Source organism: Siphateles boraxobius, unplaced genomic scaffold (genome assembly GCF_051911475.1).
Source record: "Siphateles boraxobius isolate OS27281-9 unplaced genomic scaffold, OSU_SipBor_1 35, whole genome shotgun sequence".
NCBI classification, from domain to species: Eukaryota; Metazoa; Chordata; class Actinopteri; order Cypriniformes; family Leuciscidae; genus Siphateles; species Siphateles boraxobius.
In genome coordinates, this window is record NW_027508975.1 from 4,984,316 (window position 1) to 5,005,000 (window position 20,685).

A 20,685-nucleotide genomic window follows, 5' to 3' on the forward strand; every position below is an offset into this window, starting at 1 on the left:
GTTTACTCTTTCTCTGTGTTTTCCAATTTATTTGTCATTAAAAGTCCGTTAGATGATGCGTTTGGACATTTAACAGCTCCTTTCATGAAAACTAGATTGTACGTCCGCATTTTTGTATCGCCGTCAACAGACAGTGGGTTATTGTGTTTTCGGGGGTTGGGGGGGTTTGAGCAGAACTGATGGAATGGCAGTTTCTGTCAGTTTTACCCTGTAAAATGTTGTCATGCAGTTTGGAATGTACTACAAATATGGAAAATAAATATATATATTTTTTTTGTTTTTGCATTTTTTTCTCTCTCTATATGTACAATTTTGCAGCCTTTAGCTGCAACACGCTGGATCCTTCACTGGAAACGGAAATAAATAAATTTATAAAACTTATGTAACTTATAAAAAAGTTGCTTTACTTATTTAATTGAGTTAAATCAATATAAAAACATATGTTGTCAACTTATTGATCATATAATGTTTTACAGTGTATAATTGTGCATAATATATGTTTTTTTTCTTCAGTTTGGATATTGGTCAGTTTGTCTTTTACATTTAGATTGGATCTAATTTTAATCTGTACAAATACAAATAATTGTATATCTTGATTAAATCTCAGCATGAATATCCAGGTTCCATTCTGCATATTATAACGTTCTAATATATGGTGTGGACTTTCATTCTCATACAATTAGAATGATTATTAAAACTATATAATTATCGTCCGTGGGGTGAACAGGCCTGTATAGTGTCTAAATTCACTTGTAGCATTTAAAACAATTGATTTAATTGTGTTTGTAGGTTTTTAAGTTTTATTTAAAGTTTAAGTCTATATTTTCTAGTTTTATTTGTAATTTATTAAAAGAAAATTGAATAGATTTTAATATTGGGTATTTATCGGTTATCGGCCATAACATTATCTCTATATGCCAGGATTTTAACATCGGTTTATTATTAATATTTTTTCCCTGTCTCTTGCCTATTATTGTTACGTTTTGAGATTTGTTTTTTGATCTGTTTCTCTGTGTTGTTCATTTTTGAGTTTCTTTGTTAATCTTCTACTCTGTTAATTACTTTTTGTTAACTAGTTAGTTTCACCCTCCGTTTGCTGTGTATATAAGACCTCATTTCGAGTTATTCTTTGTTCTGGTATTAGTCGTTATTAGCCGGTATTATTTTGCTTCCTGGAAGTATGTGAATTACACAGTATGACAATAACAGTCCTCCTTGGCGCATATATGCACACACACACAGGTTTATACATTTATTTGCAATAACAAATTTACATTGTAGACTTGGCCCTGACCGCATGAATTTATGTTGACAAGGAGATACATGCATAAATAAACACACAACTATAACTGTGCCGAGTGGGTCACACGTGTTGAAGTGTATAGTCATAAATAGCCGTGTGCTCACATGCACTCATGCACACACTCAGGGTTTGGGGACGTTTGTGCATAAAACACTGGTAGTCAGAAGAGAGAGATGTGAGCAGGAAGGCGCATAAATCACTTCATTTGTGTGGCTCACTGAGTCAGATGGAAGCGCCTCAGCAAGGATATGTGAAAAAACACACACACACACACACACACACACACACACACACACACACACACACACACACACACACACACACACACACACACACACACACACACACACACACACACACACACACACACACACACACACACACACAGGGTGTGTTTCAGGGACTCAGTAGAGCCAAAAAATAGTTGAACAAACCCACATTAAAATTAATACACAAAAACACACAAATCAAAAGCATACATGTAAGCGCTTAGAGACATGAAGAAATCTGAAAAAAAAAGTATTTTATGGAATACCTTTTACAAAGTCTTGATTATTTTTCACATCTTTTACGTTGTTGCAACATCTCGCTTCCTGGTCTGTCAGTAACGCTACGTTTAGTTCCTGTCTCTTAAACCTCTACTTCTTCAAACCGCAATGTGCTCTGATTGGTTGGCTGCACCAATGTGTTGTGATTGGTCAACCACTTCGAGTATTTTGGAAATACTAGATACTATAATGGTACACCCCTAGTAAGTTTCAACACACTACTAACGCAACTCAACCAGGCCTTGCCTCCTTTATTTTGCATATGCCTTGGGCAGGAATTTTTTAAATGAGGAATATTGTTGCGTGTACATTCCAGGAAGAAAACTCAAGACTACAATGGTGGCATTTTCAGGGAGGTCAAACATAGTGACACTGATAAAGAGAATAACTCACTTTGGAGTACCTCTGTAACTTTGCAGCACTTTTTCATGCTTAAACAGCAACAGTATCACAAAATGATGTTGAAAAGGCACAATAGTTCCTCTTTAAAGACTGTTCTGATTGCTTTGTCATGCAATTATCATGAATGACATTGAAGCTTTCAAGCTTCAAAAAAGACCAAAAGCACCATAAAAGTATCATGAAAGTGGATCAAATGACTCATATCCGCTGTCCAATGTTTTCTGATTAGCTTTGCGTGAGAAACTATCCAAAATTCTTGTTGTTATTCATGATAATCTTCCCTTCCAATAAGTTATTAAGTACTATGACTGAATAATTTGAGTCTTTGGATTTGTGAACAAATCATTTAGTACATGTGAACTGGATTCATTAAAAAGATCTTACTCAAAAGAAAGATTTGATCACTGATCTAACATCACTCATGGACTCTAATGCATGAGGTGAGGTATAGGTCACACATTTCAGTGAAACACATCTGGTCGGTTGAATTATTAATTTTAGGTACTATTTAAAGCCTTAGGGAACCTGAGAAAGGTCAATAACCTAAAGTTGTACGTTTTTCCATTTTCCATTTCTATTGATTCTCTATGCCTGTTTCTACAGCCTGTCTAGCTCTAAATCCCAATGCACCACTCTGAGTTCCGATCATAATTGTTTTATGGAGGAGGCCCAGCACAGTCTGCTGAACTAAGCCTTTTGCATTATTTTCTCTTTGTTTGTACCTTCATGACAGTTGAGAATAGATAGATGCTTGTTATAATAACTGTCCACCCCTACCGGAGGCTGATGGACAGGTCGTATTTACCACTCGCAGAACTCTGTGGAGAGCTGGAGAGGAAGGATGTGAAGTGAATTGTTGGGGTTTTAACGTTGTTGATGTTGCTGTGGGGTGTCAGGCTTCTGCTGGAGATGCAACGCTGGCATGCCGTGCTGATAGATTTGCTTGCTGATGCTGCTGCCGATTTCTCTTCTGCTACATCTGTTTTATGTCGAGCTGGCTGGTATGGTGCCTCTCTGTGGTTTTGTTTCAAGGCTAAGTGTTTTAGTTTACTTCCAGATGTACTTTTTTATAAAACATTACCAAAATACACAAACAGATTATTTTGTGCACTAAAAAAAGGATGTGCGGTATACATAGCATGTGTTTTCAAAATCAGGTTCACTTGACAGAACAGACACGTTTCTTAGGATGTGTTTAGGATGCTTTTGTTTGTTCAAAAGCAACTGTATGGAACAATGTGGTCTTTTACAATTAGTTTAACTTCAGACGCATCTTAATTGTGTCAAGCCTGACATATTTGAATATAATAATAGTAACCTAGACAATATGTTTGCGTATGTTTTTCTTTTGAGTATCGTATTTGGTACATCAGAGTCATGTAGTATGATATAGAAGAATGTGGAGTTGAGGTACAAACTCAATGAGATAAAACAACAACAACAACAACAACAACAACAACAACAACAACAAAAAACACCTCAATTTAGATGATCAAACTGATCAAATATTATTAAAAATATTAAATATTACATGTATATGGCCATAAAGTATGATATTTTCTGACAGTTTGTAATATAATTGTAATTTCAATTATAACAGTATATCAGAAATTAATTTAAATATAAGATGTCACACTATATCTGCGAATAATATGTCTTAGTAAGATGGTATTTAATTAGTTTTATGATGAAATGTCTGTGATTTGTATTGTGGTGGGCAGGAAATATAAACAATGCAATATGATTGAGAGATATACAAATAAACATCACTTCTAAACACGTCCTGAATGAAGACATTTTTACAAATCTACTAAAAGCCATTTTACTTGCTAAAAAAAGGATAAATTATCAATCAGACGACAGAAGATGCATAGTAGATTTTGTGCAACAAGCTTTTTTTCTGCAAAGTTTTGATCAAAATGATCTGGCCTCAAATATGATACGGTAATTCAAGTACAGTAATTAATACAAAATGTAATTAATAACACTTACATTTTTAGCAAAATAAATATCAATTTTCGTACTGTACATTATAATGTTGTGATGACTAAATTCACTTATAGCATTTAAAATAATGATTTTTTTTTGAAAGTGGTAGAAATTCTCTATCACCCATGGATGTTATCGGCTGCATTGTTAAAATAAGTTTTGACTCATCAGTGTTGACAATCATTTTAATATAATAGTATCAACTTGCTGACCTCTCTCGTTGTGACCCATGCCTAATGTAAACCAGGTTTGGCTTTACTGATGGATGCAGTTTGCGTCTTTAAACAGCCAAGCTCAGTATTGATTGTTTCGGATGGATGCGTGCGGATGTTCAGCACACTAAGCTTTACTTGAACCCAAGTGAGTAATACAGACACACCACAAGGCCGTTTAATTAAATGGCTTCAATTTGAGCTAAACGCTTAAATTCATTTCCGGCTTCCAAGAACAAGCTGTGAGAGTGGCGGAAAGATAATTCAACCTCTCATTTAGTGCTTAAAGGGCTAGTGTCAGATGTGCACACACACACTTACACACACGCCGGATCGTGGAAATAAGTACAGTTGTCTCTCAAGGGGTAATGTACAGACGACGTCCCAGGATAAACAACATCTGTTTAGCATGCTGGACTTTTAGGCTGGTTACACACGTCACTGCTCCAGGGAGATCTCTAGAGAATCCTGCTTTACCATATGACTGAGTTTCAGCTTGGGAAGAGAATACAGACGGAGTCGGAGAAGAAGCTGAGGCGAACACTGTTATTTTTGTCTGTTACGATATAGTCGCTCTATCAGATTATGAGACTTTGATACCTAAATTCTTGTTGTGTCGTGGACAAGAAACATGTCAGACAACACATTTACTTCCTGATAAATTATTGCTTGCCGTCTTTAACGGCGTGCGTGATGTCATCAAGAAGCCAGAACTAGCGGCTGACTTCCGGAAACGAGAACGTAAACAAACAATGGCTAATGAAGCGGTGTGTTAGCTTAATGCTAACTCCAGCGCCTCAACTATCATTCGCCAGCATTGATATTTTTTTTCACACTGTCGTGGTAGTCCCTCGAGGAAACATCATATAGGCCGGAGTATTGTTTCGTAGCTCCACAAACCTTTCCTCCATTGCATAATTCCACCAAGCAGCACCAATACATTGTCTCTCTTTTGTTTCACCATGTTTGAAAGCTGTGTATGGAGAGCTTATGTGCTCATGTTGGTCAACATCACATGTTTGATGGAACCTGTCGTGGACAACAAAAAAAAGAAACATTCTGGTCTTTCTTTCAGGAGGCTGTGAAGCGTTGCAGACACGGCGTCGGTTGTCGTACACTATGACACACTACGAGATTAACCGATCGATCACTCCCTATGTCAAATGGATTGTAGTCTGAAACTGACATTACATATACAGATTAAGCATCTGTATATGTAATGCAAACATATAGAAGAGGCATTTTTCAAAAATTTATTTTTTTAGGTGAAATTAAAGGGTTAATTCAACCAAAAATCATGTAGTAGCATATTATAATGGTGTGAGTGTGATGCCTAAATCACCCGTAAATTATTTTTAGTTGATAATTATAATTTATTTTTAATATATTTATTTTAATCTTTATGATTTCCCATTTATTGGCTTTTATTTTTACACAGCCGTTCAAAAGTTTGAGGTCAGAAAAGATTTTTATTTTAAAGAATGAATCCAAGGAATGCATTAAACTGATCAACATTGTCTGTAAAGAAATGTGCATTAATCAAAGACATAAGAGGTCAAAAGGTATCCTTCAACCCAGAATTTGTGTCTGATACGTTAAAGAACGTTTACATTGTATCTCTGTCTTACTGAACCGCTGTCTTCACCCCCAGCCGAATGGAGACAGTGGCGAAGACCCACGGTACAACTACAGACGCAGAGGAGAGGCAGAACGAAGAGAAGCGTAGGAGTGAGATACAAAAAGCGAGCAGAAACAATCCCCCGCCTTTTCCTGACACCACTATTGTTTTTTCCGTGACAGAGTAAATTAGTGTGATCGTCTGCGTGCGCGTCTGAGCTATCATAAGCGTATTAACACTGGCCCTGCGGGAATCGCTGGTAATCAGGTCTGTTTGACAGAGCCAACGGGGGGGATGTCTCTATAGTATCCATCTATCCCATGCGCTCCAATGTATGTGATGCATCCCTCTTTGCTAACAAATGCATGTCTTCCTTTATTATACTGTACTGTATGTTTTTCTTTCCCAAAGTTTCTACTCTCATGATTTTCTTGTTTTCATACAGTCGTATACCCTTTAGCATCAGGCTTTAGCTTCTTCCACACAAATGTTAACTGTTATAGTAGGAATAGGTCACAACAATAATATATATATATATATATATATATATATATATATATATATATATTTAAAGCACCATTGCTTCAGCCATACACATGTAAATTGGTGTCTTTCGATGCTGCTTTGCGTTGCACTCTGTTGTTTGACCATCTCACTATGAGTGAGTTGCATTTTTAAGAAGTTGAAGTTTGTGTCGAGGCTTGCATTCTGTTCAATTCTGCCTTTTTGAAAATATGGAGCATTACACGTCCTTATATTAAAAGCACATAAAGTTTAAACTTTTCTTTGTATACTCTATTATCTTTTTTTCGAAGCATTCCGTTTTAAATGGAGGTCAACTGTTTTGTGTCTTACATTATTCAAATGCATTTGTATCTTAACAATAGCATCTCCATTTAAAATCCAATCCGCACTGACCTGTTGACTACTTTTTGCAGGGAAATAATGGAAATGCAGTCTATGGGGAGCTTCTTTCTCTGCCTCTTGACTAAGATGAATTTAGCATTGGGTGTAGGAGCTCGCTGAAGTATAAATCATGCCTCCCAAAAGGAATATTTTTTTTCTTAAATTCATGTTGAGGATGTGTTTCCTGATTGCGATTTCTTCTAAGCATCCTTATACTCGTGGTAATTTAGAAAGAGCCTAAGAGAATCCACTTGTTTTGTAGTGTTTTCTTCCTTTGGTTCTTCCTGCCACATCTTATGGAAATTCCTTCTTTCCTGTCTATGCCTATGGAATTTATTAGCAACCCACGCAGTTCATCTTTTCATGCATTCAGAGCAAAAGGTCAAGCCGACCAATCAGCTGCAGAGAAGAGAGTGATGTGCGCGGAACATTCTATGCATAAGAGACAAACAGATTCAGTGTTAAAAGAGCAAACATAAAACATTTTTCCATGCATAGCTGTAAAACTATTTTTAGACAGTGATTGTTCAGAAGAGGTCGTGTGGAAGCCCTTATAGATGATTTGGATATGTATTATGCTAATTACTTTGATATGCCCTCCCTCATTTATATTTAATCTTGGTTAATCAGCATTAGATTGAACAAAGGGACAAAGGTGAGGTTTGTTCTTACCAAAAAAAAAAAAAAAAAACACTCATGAATCCATGCATATTGTGAGTGCAACTTAACTTAATTAGAAACACTCCTATTTTAGATTCAGGTGTCAAAAAAATTAATCCCTGGGATTCATTTGGTTTGTACAGGGACTCTCGGAACTACATACTGAATGTGCTCATTTAAAGACTTACATTCAGCAAAGTAGACAGGGAATTATCCACTTTCCACTAAACTTCACTTTTTGAGGGGCAGGTAGCCTCATCTGAGCGAGGAGTAGAAATATATGCTCTCATGAGTGTGTGTTCACATTATGAGGGATTTTCATGTGCCCGAGGACCAGGCCAGATATAGAAATCACTTTGGTGTCAGGTCTCTGTTGGCTTATGTAGGTTTTCTCAGGAGCTGCACACTTAAAATGTTCCTCACACAATGGAGAAATTTACATTTCATTCAAGGGCAAGAGGAAGCTCCTGCAGAGATGTCTAACATTATTGTGCAAATGTAAAACAGCGCTAATAGTATGTGTGAGCTTTAGCATTTGTGATTGTACAACCGTATACATCAGTTCCATACTAATAAAGAGTGTATAGTGTAGCAGCATTTTCTGACTGGACTTTATGGATGCTTTCCATTCTAAAACCTAATCGGATGAGTCACATTTGAAGCTTATAAAATACCCGATATATGCACAGTTGTGACCACATTGGGTTAATATATATATATATATATATATATATATATATATATATATATATATATATATATATATATATATATATGGCATGCTAAAACTATTCGGAGAGTGGTCATGATTGAAATTATTTTTACTTATGAATGTATTTTTGTGTGTGTCCAGAACCTGACGATGATGAGCAGAAGGTGAAGACGCAAAGGCCGCGATCAGCTGACCAGCCGGGTGTGTTCCAGGCCCAGACAGGTGAATACCATCTACTGTCAATAACTACGTTTACATGCTCCCTCATAATACAACTTTACCTCATGTAGACACAATAGTTTGATCAAATGCAGTTAAAGCAGCAGTAGGGAGTTTTGATAAAATGTTGACTTAGCCTGAAAATTTGAACAAGCACAACTTACAGGTCCAACCCCCATTCTCTCTGCTGCGCTACAGCCCTCCCTCCACAGCTCCTCCCCCACAGCGGAGCCTGCCGTGAACGCACAGACTAGTAAGCAGGACCACCGATGACGGCGGATTATAAACAGTTATGGAACATTCACTAATAGGGACGAAACATCAACAATATGCTTTACATTGACTATGGCCTGCCCATACTTTGACTACAAACTTGGTCCTCAAATCATTATGTATTTTTCAATACATGTAGCAGCTAACTTTCTAACGTTGCACTCTTTCTATAAGTTATAAATAGCTAGTAAGATAACGTTAAAGGATTAGTTCACTTTTAAAAAAAACTTGTGCTGATAATTTACTCACCCCCATGTCACCCAAGATGTCCATGTCTTTCTTTCTTCAGTCGCAAAGAAATTAAGGGATTTTTAAAAAACATTCCAGGCTTTTTCTCCATATAATGGACTTCAATAGGACACAAACGTTTCAAGGACCAAATGACAGTTTCAGTGCAGCTTCAAAGGGCTTTAAACGATACCAGACGATGAATAAGGGTCTTATCTAGCGAAACGATCGGTCATTTCAAAAATAAATAAAAAACTTTAAGTTTTATAAGCACAAATGCTCGCCTTGCTCTGTTCTGTGATGCACGTTCGTGATCCTGTTCGAACTCGTTCATCAAAATGAACAAATCTTTTTTCGAGTCGTTTCGTTTGTTAAAAGAAATGAAATGACTAGAAAAAAGATTTGTTCATTTGGATGAACGAGTTCGAACAGAAGAGTCACGAATGACGGTACGCGCTCGCGCTGTGCAAGAGAGAGGTGATCAGCGCGTACACGAGCGTGATTGACACTGCTAAGACATTCCTCCTGGCTCTGATTGGTTGTTTCTGACCGGGAGCGGTGTATTTCTGTATATGGCTATAGGACCAAAGGGAGGAGCCAGAGGAGCTTGATTTTTTTCACAGATTATCTGTCTGATATTCTACTGTCAGGACATAATGACAGTTTTAACAAATATTTGTTTACAAAAGCTACCTACTGGAGCTTTAAGGTCATAATCGTAGTAACCATATGAACCATATTGAACCCAAATGTTTGGGTGGCAGTATATTTGTATAAAAGTATACATATAATAGAAAAGAATTTGACATATTAAAAAAAAATGTAAATAATATATTGTAAAATGTGTTATAAATTTAAAAGTAACATAACATATTATATTAAATAAAATAAGATAATAATATACGTTTTTTTGTTTTTAAATAAAAATAATGTTATAAAGTATGTGAATGTTCTCATCTTGAAGTAAGTGGCATCCCACCTTTTCCCTTTTTCAGCATCCATCTTTGTGAAAGAAAACGTATGTGCGTAAACTCCCTCTAGTCTCCACCCATCCGCTACGCAAATAAGGCTAAGCTCTGACTCATCACATGCAAATGAAGATGTAATGCGATTACAAGACGTGCAATTAATTTGATTTGCCCATTCATTTTGTGATGTTGCCTCTATCCAAGGACACAGCTTTCAAAAAATGACTGACATCCCACCCATTACATTCAGATACGGCTGCCACCGACCTTGCATCACCTTTTAGAAGACCTTAAGCTGCTGAAGACCTCAAAACGATTTTTATGAGGTTTTTGTGAATATTTGGAAATGCGTTTCTAGTTTATTGAAGGTGGCAATGAAGCATAACCCTTCTAGACTAACGTTGACCTTGTTGTTTTTTTTACTTTCTTAAAGTGTTTGCTTTCTGTCTGTGTCAGGAATTTCAAGATTTTGCTTTTCTCTCCATCTCGTGTTTTGTAGGTGACCCGGCAGCGGAGGAGTGGTCTCAGTGGAGCATGTGTTCACTGACATGTGGGCAAGGTTGGCAGGTTCGTTCTCGTTCGTGTGTATCCTCTCCGTACGGGACCCTCTGCAGTGGCCCGCTGAGGGAAAGCCGACTCTGCAACAACACTGCCACCTGCCCAGGTGAGCCGCAGCATCAAGCAGGTAGAGTACCTCCATGCTTCTGGACGTCCCTCTACACATTTACACTTCCTCACACTGCATGGCAAGGTCAAACATAATTAAACCTTAGTTGAATGTTTGCTTTGTTAGTAAATACTGGCCGATGCATGAGAAGAACTGATATTTTTAGACATTTTGGTCAATATTATTCCTTTTGCACACATACTACTGCATGCTACACTGCATGCCTAAAATACATGTGCATCACCCCCCCAATTATTTTAGTATTTTTCATCTATGTCCTTGAGTGCACTTGAGTTTGGTGTGATGCAGGTAAGATCAGTGCAGGTCTCACTGGCATTTCTGTTTGCACGTCTGCACCTGAATGAAAATCTGCATGTTAAAAAAACAACAACACTATTAAATGGACATTTACAGTCCTGGATGCTGATTGGTCAGTTCAGCATTCATGGGGTGCTAAAATCCGCATTATACAACATGGACTCTTCACTGTTTGTATCACGGAGCTTGTATGTGTTTGCTCCAGACAGACTGTCTGTCTGTGTGTTAGTGGTGGGGGGTTTTCAGTGACTCTTTCTGCAGGTTACATCGATTCGCCAGTACGTGACGACAGGTTACTGTCCTTGTGAGTGAGTCATTGAATCATTCATTCAGTCGATTTGTTCAATAACAAGGATTCATTCAGGAACTAAAGAAGACTGTATTTATGAGTAAAAAACAGAACTATGTTTGCTTTAGGAGTGGGATTTTCTCTAGAGTTCAGAATGTGTCAGTTAAATGACCTTTGACATTGTTTCAAAAGTTGTAATCGTGTATATTGACAGTACAATTTGCACACATTTTTTTTGCACTGCCTGCTAAAATAAGAAATAAAACAGTGCTTAGTAAGCTATTTTATGAGTAGATAAGATTGCATCCCCCATATATTGTCAATTACCAACTATTAACATGAATGTACATTTCCGTTAAAATTATTTGGGGTCAGGATATTTTTACGTTTTTTTTTTATTTTTTATTCAGCAAGGATGCATTTGAGTTGATCAAAAATGACAGTGAAGACATTTATAATGTTACTATTATACTATATACTATTAAAATATTTATATTCCAAATAAAAGCTGTTTATTTAAACTTTCTATTCAATAAATAATCCAGGACATTTTTTTTAAATCTCAGTTTCCACCAAAATATTAGGCAGCAATGTTTCAACATTGATAATAACAGGAAATGTGCCTTAATAGAATGGTTTCTGAAGGATCATGTTGTGACACTGAAGACTGGATTAAAGATCCTGAAAATTCAGCTTTGTCATCACAAGAATAGAATACATTTTAACATATATTAAACTACAATACAGTTATTTTAAATTTGAATAATATCTCACAATATAACTTTTTAACACATATTTGATCAAATAAATGCAGCCTTTGTCAGCATAAGAGACTTTCAAAAACATTAATCAATCATGTGGCCTCAGACTTTTGAACGGTAGTATACAGTATATAATTAGCATTTCATATCGTATTGCTTAATTATGGCTTAAGACCTTCCCAGTCCACAAACCTGTCTGTTTTCCCTCAACAGTTGTATTGTTTTGGAGATGGATGAAATTATTAAATATATGGTCATAGTATTAACCCCAGTCAGTCTAAATAATTTAACCAGGGGCTTTTTGAACGATTAAACTTTGTGTTCCACGGAGTAGTGGATGCAAATCTTCATGCTTACAAGGCATAGATAGAGTGCCCTTTGTTGCAGATCATCAGCTGTGCTGTATAAGTCCTTGTATGTGTTAATTCTATATTTATGTAAAATAGGGTAACTCAGTTTACCTCTCACTTGTGCATTCAGCGTGAGTTCTGATATTCAGCGTCTGGGCTTTGATGAAATGGTTGACATGTTCAACACAAGTGTGCGGATCAGCGCTTTAGAACGTGATGACCTCAGCCGAGCAGGCAAGCCTGAAGAGAATCAAAGTGAAGGATTTCTCCTGGAAATATCTGCTTGCCGAGGATTGATTCTGAGCAGCGATCGATGAAGCGCAGATATGAGTGACCGACATTACGTTTAGACACGCAAACGTTCGGATTGCATAGATTTTCAATGCTTAAGACAGAAAAGCTGATTAAATAGCGAACAATCCGTCAATAAAAAGGAAACGAGGCGGTCGGGTATAAGAACACAAGATGCTTGCTGTTGAGTTTTTTTCTGAGCATTTTATACTATTTATGCTGCCAACATAAACAAGTAGGCACTATATTTACTAAAGGGATACAAAAATTGGCAGAGAAAGACCATGTTAACCGGAGCAGAGCCGCATGTGTGTGTGTGTGTGTGCGCGCGCGCATGTGTTCATAGATTACTTTCACTCCGCGGGAAGTGGGATGGGCACTGACGGAAAGGGACCGAGTGTCTTTGAGATTAGCCTGAGCTAGCGTAGGTTTAACGCTCAATGGAAGTCCCTTGGTCCTCCTTTTGGCTCGCGTTCAAACGAACTTAATTGATTTGCGAAAGCAATTATGGCTAGGTTTATTTAGTTTGGAGGAGAGTTATTATTCAAAATTGATCAAGCACAGCCTTCAAATAAAATGGGTTCTTTTAAAATAACAGCAATTCTGGCTGCAGTCTGAAATTGCTCTCTGTTTGCTCATTAGCTAATCCCAATCTAGAACTCAGTTTAATTTGTGGACAAAAGCCATCGATAGCTGTTTCCTTTGGAATTAACAATGCACATTCTTGAAATGTGTCCTCTGTGGCATACTCAGGAAAGGCAAGAAATCTATTACCATGTAAAATGGTAATTTTGTTTTATCATGACATTGTATTTCTATTTAATGTGTCTCACAATCCATCTCGTTAAAGGAAAATAAGGGAGACAGGTGCTGGTTGTCAGACGTTTGGAAGAAAAATTAAACATTTTATTGGAACACAGTTGAACTTTTGTATTGTGTGAGATGTTTTTACAATACATTGGGGTAAGTTGTCACAGTGGAAGCTCCCAATAAACAAAAATTTGTGAATGTTTACATGACAACGATGTACTGTGTTTTTCGAGTACAGACGACAACGTTGTCAAACCGATCCCTGCTTACATGGATCCACTAAAACGACTAAGAACAGTATTATGTATACCTATAGATTGAACATGTAATACACATGCGCATGACGTCACTCTTTTCACAAATTTGTGTTTTTGAATTTACACAGAGACGATGACGGTATTGTTTTCAAAATCTTAACTTTAAATCACGTTTTCATGTTTCAAATTAACTGCCGAAGCACATAACATGGCGAAGTTTTTTTTTTTTTGGTGTTGAAACTTTTCATGATAGCCTTAAGAAATTCCTCTCAGTGCTTTTGAGGATATGTCTATCGCTTCTGTGTGTCATTGTGTCTGGGCAGTAGAGCAGAGCAGTGTTAGGCCAAACTCAATCTGCTCCACTTTAATGAAGAAACGCTTTTCAAAGCTCATGGCTCTATTGATGAATGCAATCTGATGCAATTATCTCAGACAGGTAGAATGGCTCATGAGACCTAGATTCAAATGGGAGAGCCATGTTTAAGTACACCTTTGGAGGATGATTTTAAAAAAAAAAAATTATGGGACTTTAGTTTGTTGTTTTGGCTCTCAATCCTTTTGTGGCGTCTTTAGAGCCTCATCATGTTTTTTTTAAAGCTGGGAGTCCTTTGTGAAATTTAATGGAATACTGAAATAAATAAAGCAGCACATTAATACTCTTGTGCAGGATTAAATATGATGTGGTTGCTCATATGAGAACAAATCAGTTCCAATGCAACAATTACATTATTGTTCATTCTGGTGCAACTTTTCTTGCATTATGCTTGACAACATATGCAGTAAACATCTTTCTCTGTAACACTTTAGGTCAATGATCATGGTTCACTTTAGACATTCTACTAACTATAAGTAACATTGCAACTACATGTCAACTAACTCTCATTAGAGTGTTAGTAGACTGTGTGCTTAATATCTGCTTACACTTTATGTTGATGCTCCCCAAACGACATTCTACTAACTATAAGTAACTTTGCAACTACGTCAACTACTAACCCGAACCCCACCACCAATAACCATTACATAACAGTCTACTAGGACTCTAACTAGAGTTAGTTGACATGTAGTTGCAGAGTTACTTATATTAGTAGAATGTCTAAAGTGGACCATCAAAATAAAGTGCATCCTCTTTCTCTAGTGGTCATTTAAAATAACATTGTGTAGGAATTTCTCCCATCTAGCAGTGAAAATGTATTTTGCATTCAAACAAATTGTGCTCTCCAGCGCCTCGCTTTTTCAAATGCGTGTTGCATCTACGGTAGCTGTTATGTACCACAAAGCTGTGACAGGATGTCTTCTAATAGCACTTCGTCGAGTTTTCCTTTGGGTGAACAGGTTTGTTATTTCAAACAAACTGCAACTTGACACAATGAACAAACGAATGTTACAGTATGAATTACTGACTGACTTGCCGGGTCAGTGACACGCGCCTCTTTTACTGCTCTGCTCCTCCGTTTCTGCTGCTTTCGGTTACGTGACGCTGGGTCTGAACGAAAACGCGTTGTGGAAACACGTTGGCCTAGTACTTTTTGACCCTCTCTGCTATTATAGTTTTTCAAGATGGCGGAACTACATGGAAGCCTCCGTGAATCTACCAACCTACCCGTCACATGTACATAAAGATAGTAAATTCTTCATTTACGAGGATAAGTCAGATATTTGGCAGAGGTATTTGTACACCATTGAGGACATATTTATGAATAAAAATATTGATTTTAGATAATAAAATACCTAAAAAACTACACATTGTCCCTTCAAATATACTTTCTTTTTTCCATGAATTTAGTGCTAGATGCAAATTAACATAACATAGAGTATATTTAGCCTAGCAAAATAAAAAACTTTATTTAAAAATGTGGAGAAAATGCTTTTGTTTTTGATGCCAAAGTTTGGGCATCCAATCAAACTCTGTAGCATGTTGCCATCAATTCCTCTGTCACTTAGTAGAAGCAGCCAAATTAAACAGAAGCCAACATGAACAGTTTGGATTACATGAAAATGAAATCATTGAAATTTGTGAGAAAAAAATTTGGTTTAATCTCACTGTATTGAGTCAACGTGATATGCAATATCAAATCTGGGTCCCGAAGAAAAATCAAGTGAGAACCACTGTTTTCATTTAAAGGGGTGGTAAAACATGATTTCACTTTTATAACTTTAGTTAGGGTGTAATGTTGCTGTTTGAGCATAAATAACATCTGCAAAAATACAGCGCTCAAAGTTCAAAGCAAAGGGAGATATTTGCTTTTAAAAAATTCAATTTCTAAGGACTACAGCAAACGATCGGTTTTGGACTACAAAACATTCCTCGGGAGTTGCTGACGTCAGCATATCCCATTATTTACATAAACCCCTCCTCCGAGAATACTTAATGAGCGGGGCGAGGCCATTTTATATTGCTGTTTTGGAGATGAGTTGTCGCAATGCTGTCGAAACTCTGCTCTTATTTTTTATCCGGATTGCAGGTCCACTTTGTTCAGCCTTCCTAGGGACGAGGGAGTTAGGGATCAATGGTTAACATTTATTTTTAACTCATTCCCTCATAATTATGACCCAAATCTCGCTCTCTGTGTTGCACACGGAGGAAAGCTTTCACAATCTTCGCGAGCTCAATGCAGGATTCGCACAACGGCTTTTCGTCAATCTGTTGTCCTGTAATAGTTTGTATTGTTAATTGTATGTTGTAACAAGGAAGTAAACAATTGACAACGCTGTTTGGCTCTGCTGGTTCGTTACACCTAACATTACAAACTGTTTTTTAATCTCAACAGCGAACTTGGAATTAGTGTAAATTATTCTTTGATTAGAGCTTTTATGTTTGTCTACATGCTTGTTTATCTACAGGCATGCTAAACATGGTTCTGTGTTTGATTTGGCAGCCGATGTTTAGTGTTCGTTTTGGTTTAATAGTTCTGTCGACAGATATTTGTCTACAATCTTTCTAAAAATACAGAAGTAAAGGTGTCATACAGTCAGAAACGATCACTATAGATCCGTAGTCTTTACTCAAAAAAATCCCTTTGAGAACTGTAGTATAATTTGTTATAATGATTATATGAAATTCTTGTTTATGAAGCTTGTTTTTTTGTAATTCTATAATAATTAGTACATTTAAATAACAGCGTATCTAAAAAGTAAAGAGAGAACAACAAAAAACAAACCTTTCTGAAACGTCGTTTAACAGCCCTTCTTGAACAGGTTCTGCTCGATCATCTTCACTAACGTTTCCCCGGGTCCGATTGGTTTTATTGACGCCATTGTTTATAATACACCAAAGCACAAACTACCGGTAAAGGTACGGGGCGTGGCGTTTCAGGGAAACGTGCACTAGACGGTTAGCGAATCACAACACACTAGACCAGCTAACCAATCTGAGCCCATTGCATAGTTTTGAGGGACTGGCTTCATAGAACCAGGAAACCATCTGACCGTTTTTACAAGGAGGGGCAGAGCAGTGTAGAATAAAGGTAAAATATATGAAAAATAATTAATTTTTTAAAAAACAAAGCATGAACACATGTTACATTGTTGCACCCCACAAACACAATCAAGCCTTCGAAAAAATGCGTTTTGCCACCCCTTTAATCTTAGGGCAAAAGGGGCAATTGCATCAGTTGACCAACAGGTGGTGCTATGCATTTGTTTTTGCCCTTTAAATCTAGTGACGCATCAGACTACAGGGATCCAAGGATAGCTTATTCATTGCAGCTGTTTAAAGGGTAACTGCATCAGTTATATCTGCAAACGCTGTTGCTGTTGGCCTTAACTGATATAAATAATATTTACAACATGTAAACAACACTGAACAATGCCTACAGCCTGCAGAGCCACAGAACAGGGTTTTGGTGGTGCTGTAAATGCTCAGAGGGGACATTGATCTATTGGTTTGAGGATTGCTGTCTGCCCCGCAAGCCCGGTTCACAACCACATCTCTTTCTGTGCCTGTTTATTTATTTCTCTCTGTCTAGACTCCTTCTCTACCTTTCAACATCAACCCTTACTGTTTTTTTTCCCCCTGAGTATGTGGTCTGGTGGTCAGTATGTACCTGTTTTTACATTTCTCCCTCTCTTCCTCCGTCGTAGGAGGAATTGGCATCCCCTGTGGGGAGCGGATAGACGGGCTCTGGGTCTCTGCATGAGTCCACAGAGACAGTGATTTGATGGATACTGCAGTACATAATGTAGTCTATAGAGGCAATGAGCACTGCGGGCACATCAGCCTAGTATTCAGCCTCTCCCCATGCCACACAAAATCAGTGCTGTTAGCCTACCCTCACATTTTACCCTTTACAGCATCTCATCAGGCCAAAACTAACAGAATGTTTGGAAGTCAAGGCAAGAATAGATTTCCAGTGACTTGCTAGCCATGGGAAAGTTGAAAGCTTATTTAATGTTTACTCACATGGGCATTTACTCATCCAAATCTTATTTTCTTTCTAAAGGCTGTCAAGCTCCAATAATAGCACTTTTTCTGAAGTCATGTGATATATGATATGTCATCTCTTGTTGAAAATCCCCTCCACTATAGCTCTCATATATCATAATTAGTGCCTCTAATTCCATTGTGCCAGGTTTAAAGTTAGCACTGCCATACAACACAGTTTTTGTGACCGATTGTAACTTGACACATGTAATACGTCTGAAACTGCTGTAGTTATCATAAATCAGTGGTTCTCAATTGTTGTTGTTTTTTCTTCCAAAATCACATACTACACATATTATAAACATGAATTATGGTACATTTTTCTATTATTATTTTATTTGAAGCATAAGGGTAAAATGTCTTTATTTAATCTTGACAAATAAATCATTACGGAAGATCAAAGTCTTTATATTCAGTTTTTCTCTGTTTTATTATTACAGTCTTATAGTAACAATAATTTCTTAATATTTGTCAGGATATATGCAAAATTGAAATTCATGCCTTCATGCCTCAAAAAAATTAATGTATGCCTTTAAATATGAAATTTGAGCCCTTTAGAATATATAAGGTATGTATAATGCAATGCTAATCGAAATAGCCTTTATTGCTGTACAGTAGTACTATACAATATGTTCTGCTTCATCGGATCACAGAAAAAAGTTATTTCAAACCCCCTCTAATCACTTACTATGATTGTTATTTGCAGTGTTACATATTTTTCTGCAACCCTATCAGAATCCGGTCATCTAACAGTACTCTGCTAAATGATTTTTAGAAAGATTATTGGAGTAGGTTTTACAAGAAAATACCATTTCAGTTTAATGTTACTTGCCATTTCTTCGTAATTGTTTGTGTAATGCATTAGCAATTTTTGAGTTAAAATGGTTCCAAATTAAATCCAATCTATTTTTTTAGTGTAGAAAGTGAATTTTATAAATGGCAGAAGGTAACTAGAGACTCAAAAATGCATAATTGTCTTTTTTGTTACCAGTTGTCTTATTCGATATGCCGAAGAGGGCTTTTGTGTCCAAGTTCTTTGAACAACAAGTGCCTCTCTGTTTTCTATCTTTCTATCTATCCATCCATTTATACTTTACAAACTGTATATTTTATCCATTACCCTAACCCTACCCCTAAACTTACCCATCATAAAAAGCTTTCTGCATTTTTAAATTCTCGAAAACACCACTTAGTATTATTTATAAGCTGTTTTCCTCATGGGGACCAAAAGTACCCTCGCAAGGACAATGATTTCGGATATTGCCATCTTTGGGGACATTTTGTGCCCATAATGTTGGGTTTACCAGGCCACACACACACACACATACACACACATTCACTTCATTTTTATTCTTCACGCTGTATGTGCAGCTGAGCCATGGCTCCTTTGAGTTTTGCACTACAGAGCGTTATCAATTATTTATCAGCATGCATAATTCACAGTACATCCCTGCTCTACACTGAGAAGGCCTTACAATCTCTCCCTCGCTCTTTCCAAAAGCCCCCTCCAAAACCTCATTTTCTGTCTCTTTTACTTACTCTTTCTTTCCCCCCTATCCTCAAATCCTGGCCAATTCTCTTGCCTTCTATCCCCTGTCAGGATCCGTTTTTCTTTCTGTCCTCACCCGTGTCACTCTTTTCAACCTCTCCCATCCTTCTCTTCTGTTTTTCATATGATCTTATATTAACGTCTTATCTTCTGATTTCACTGTCACTCCACACCTCGAGATGCACGTTCTCCCTCTTTATTTGGCAACACAGAGAATCAAATGTTGACTTCCTTGTTGGTTTAGTAAAAATGTCCAGTCTTCCACTTTCAAAGATCTGTATCAGAAAGAATTCTGTTGGATTCATCTCGGCTGTTTTGTGGTTGTTTTAACTGTTGTCGCACTGCAGGGGTTTGTCAAAGTTCATTCACATCCTCACCCATAACATCTCATCAAGCCCTCATCACGTCATACATTCTATCCCAAAACCTAGTAACTAGTAACCTAGTAAGCTGCCTTTGTGTGCCTCATTGAGGATTATTCCCAATGCAAAGACTGTTTCATACAGTACATAATTCTCCGATACTTAGTTAGCCAATTTCTTAGGCAGCCTAATGTGCCCAGAATGCATTGTGACTAGCACATTATTTACATTTCAAATAATTTTAAACTGACCATTTCACAGGAACTCTCAGTGTGATCACAGAGAGTTAGAAGTTTAGTAAAATATTCAAATAACTAAATTAATTGTTGATAAAAGCTGTTTCAAATTATTGTAAACGATTGAACTCAAATGTGCTATGTTGTGCCTATTAAAGTAGCATGTCTTCCTGTATTAAAATCGATTGTGAAGCGAGATAATTTTAGTATATGAGCATTGACTATATAATAAGTATGCTTAAAATTCATTAGAGATTTAAATGATTGCTTATGTGCAATCTGTATATTTGTGTGCACTATGTATATTTATGCTTCATAAAACATCATGTGTTATTGC

The 20,685-nt window shown here is 36.9% G+C and overlaps 1 protein-coding gene across 24 annotated transcripts in view; it reads left to right on the top strand.

Annotated features, from left to right (window-relative positions):
* Nucleotides 1–20,685, top strand: part of adgrb2 (adhesion G protein-coupled receptor B2) — a 341,068-nt gene that overhangs the window by 138,615 nt on the left and 181,768 nt on the right. For 23 of the 24 annotated variants that reach the window (XR_013190423.1, XM_077196041.1, XM_077196031.1 and 20 more), the window contains exons 3-4: nucleotides 8,492–8,572; nucleotides 10,538–10,723. Coding sequence is in view for 23 of the 24 variants with exons in the window: in XM_077196041.1 (XP_077052156.1) it covers nucleotides 8,492–8,572; nucleotides 10,538–10,723 (267 nt within the window). In the remaining variant the exon portion in view is untranslated. The remainder of the gene's footprint in view (nucleotides 1–8,491; nucleotides 8,573–10,537; nucleotides 10,724–20,685) is intronic. The other variant, XM_077196021.1, reaches the window with a different exon arrangement.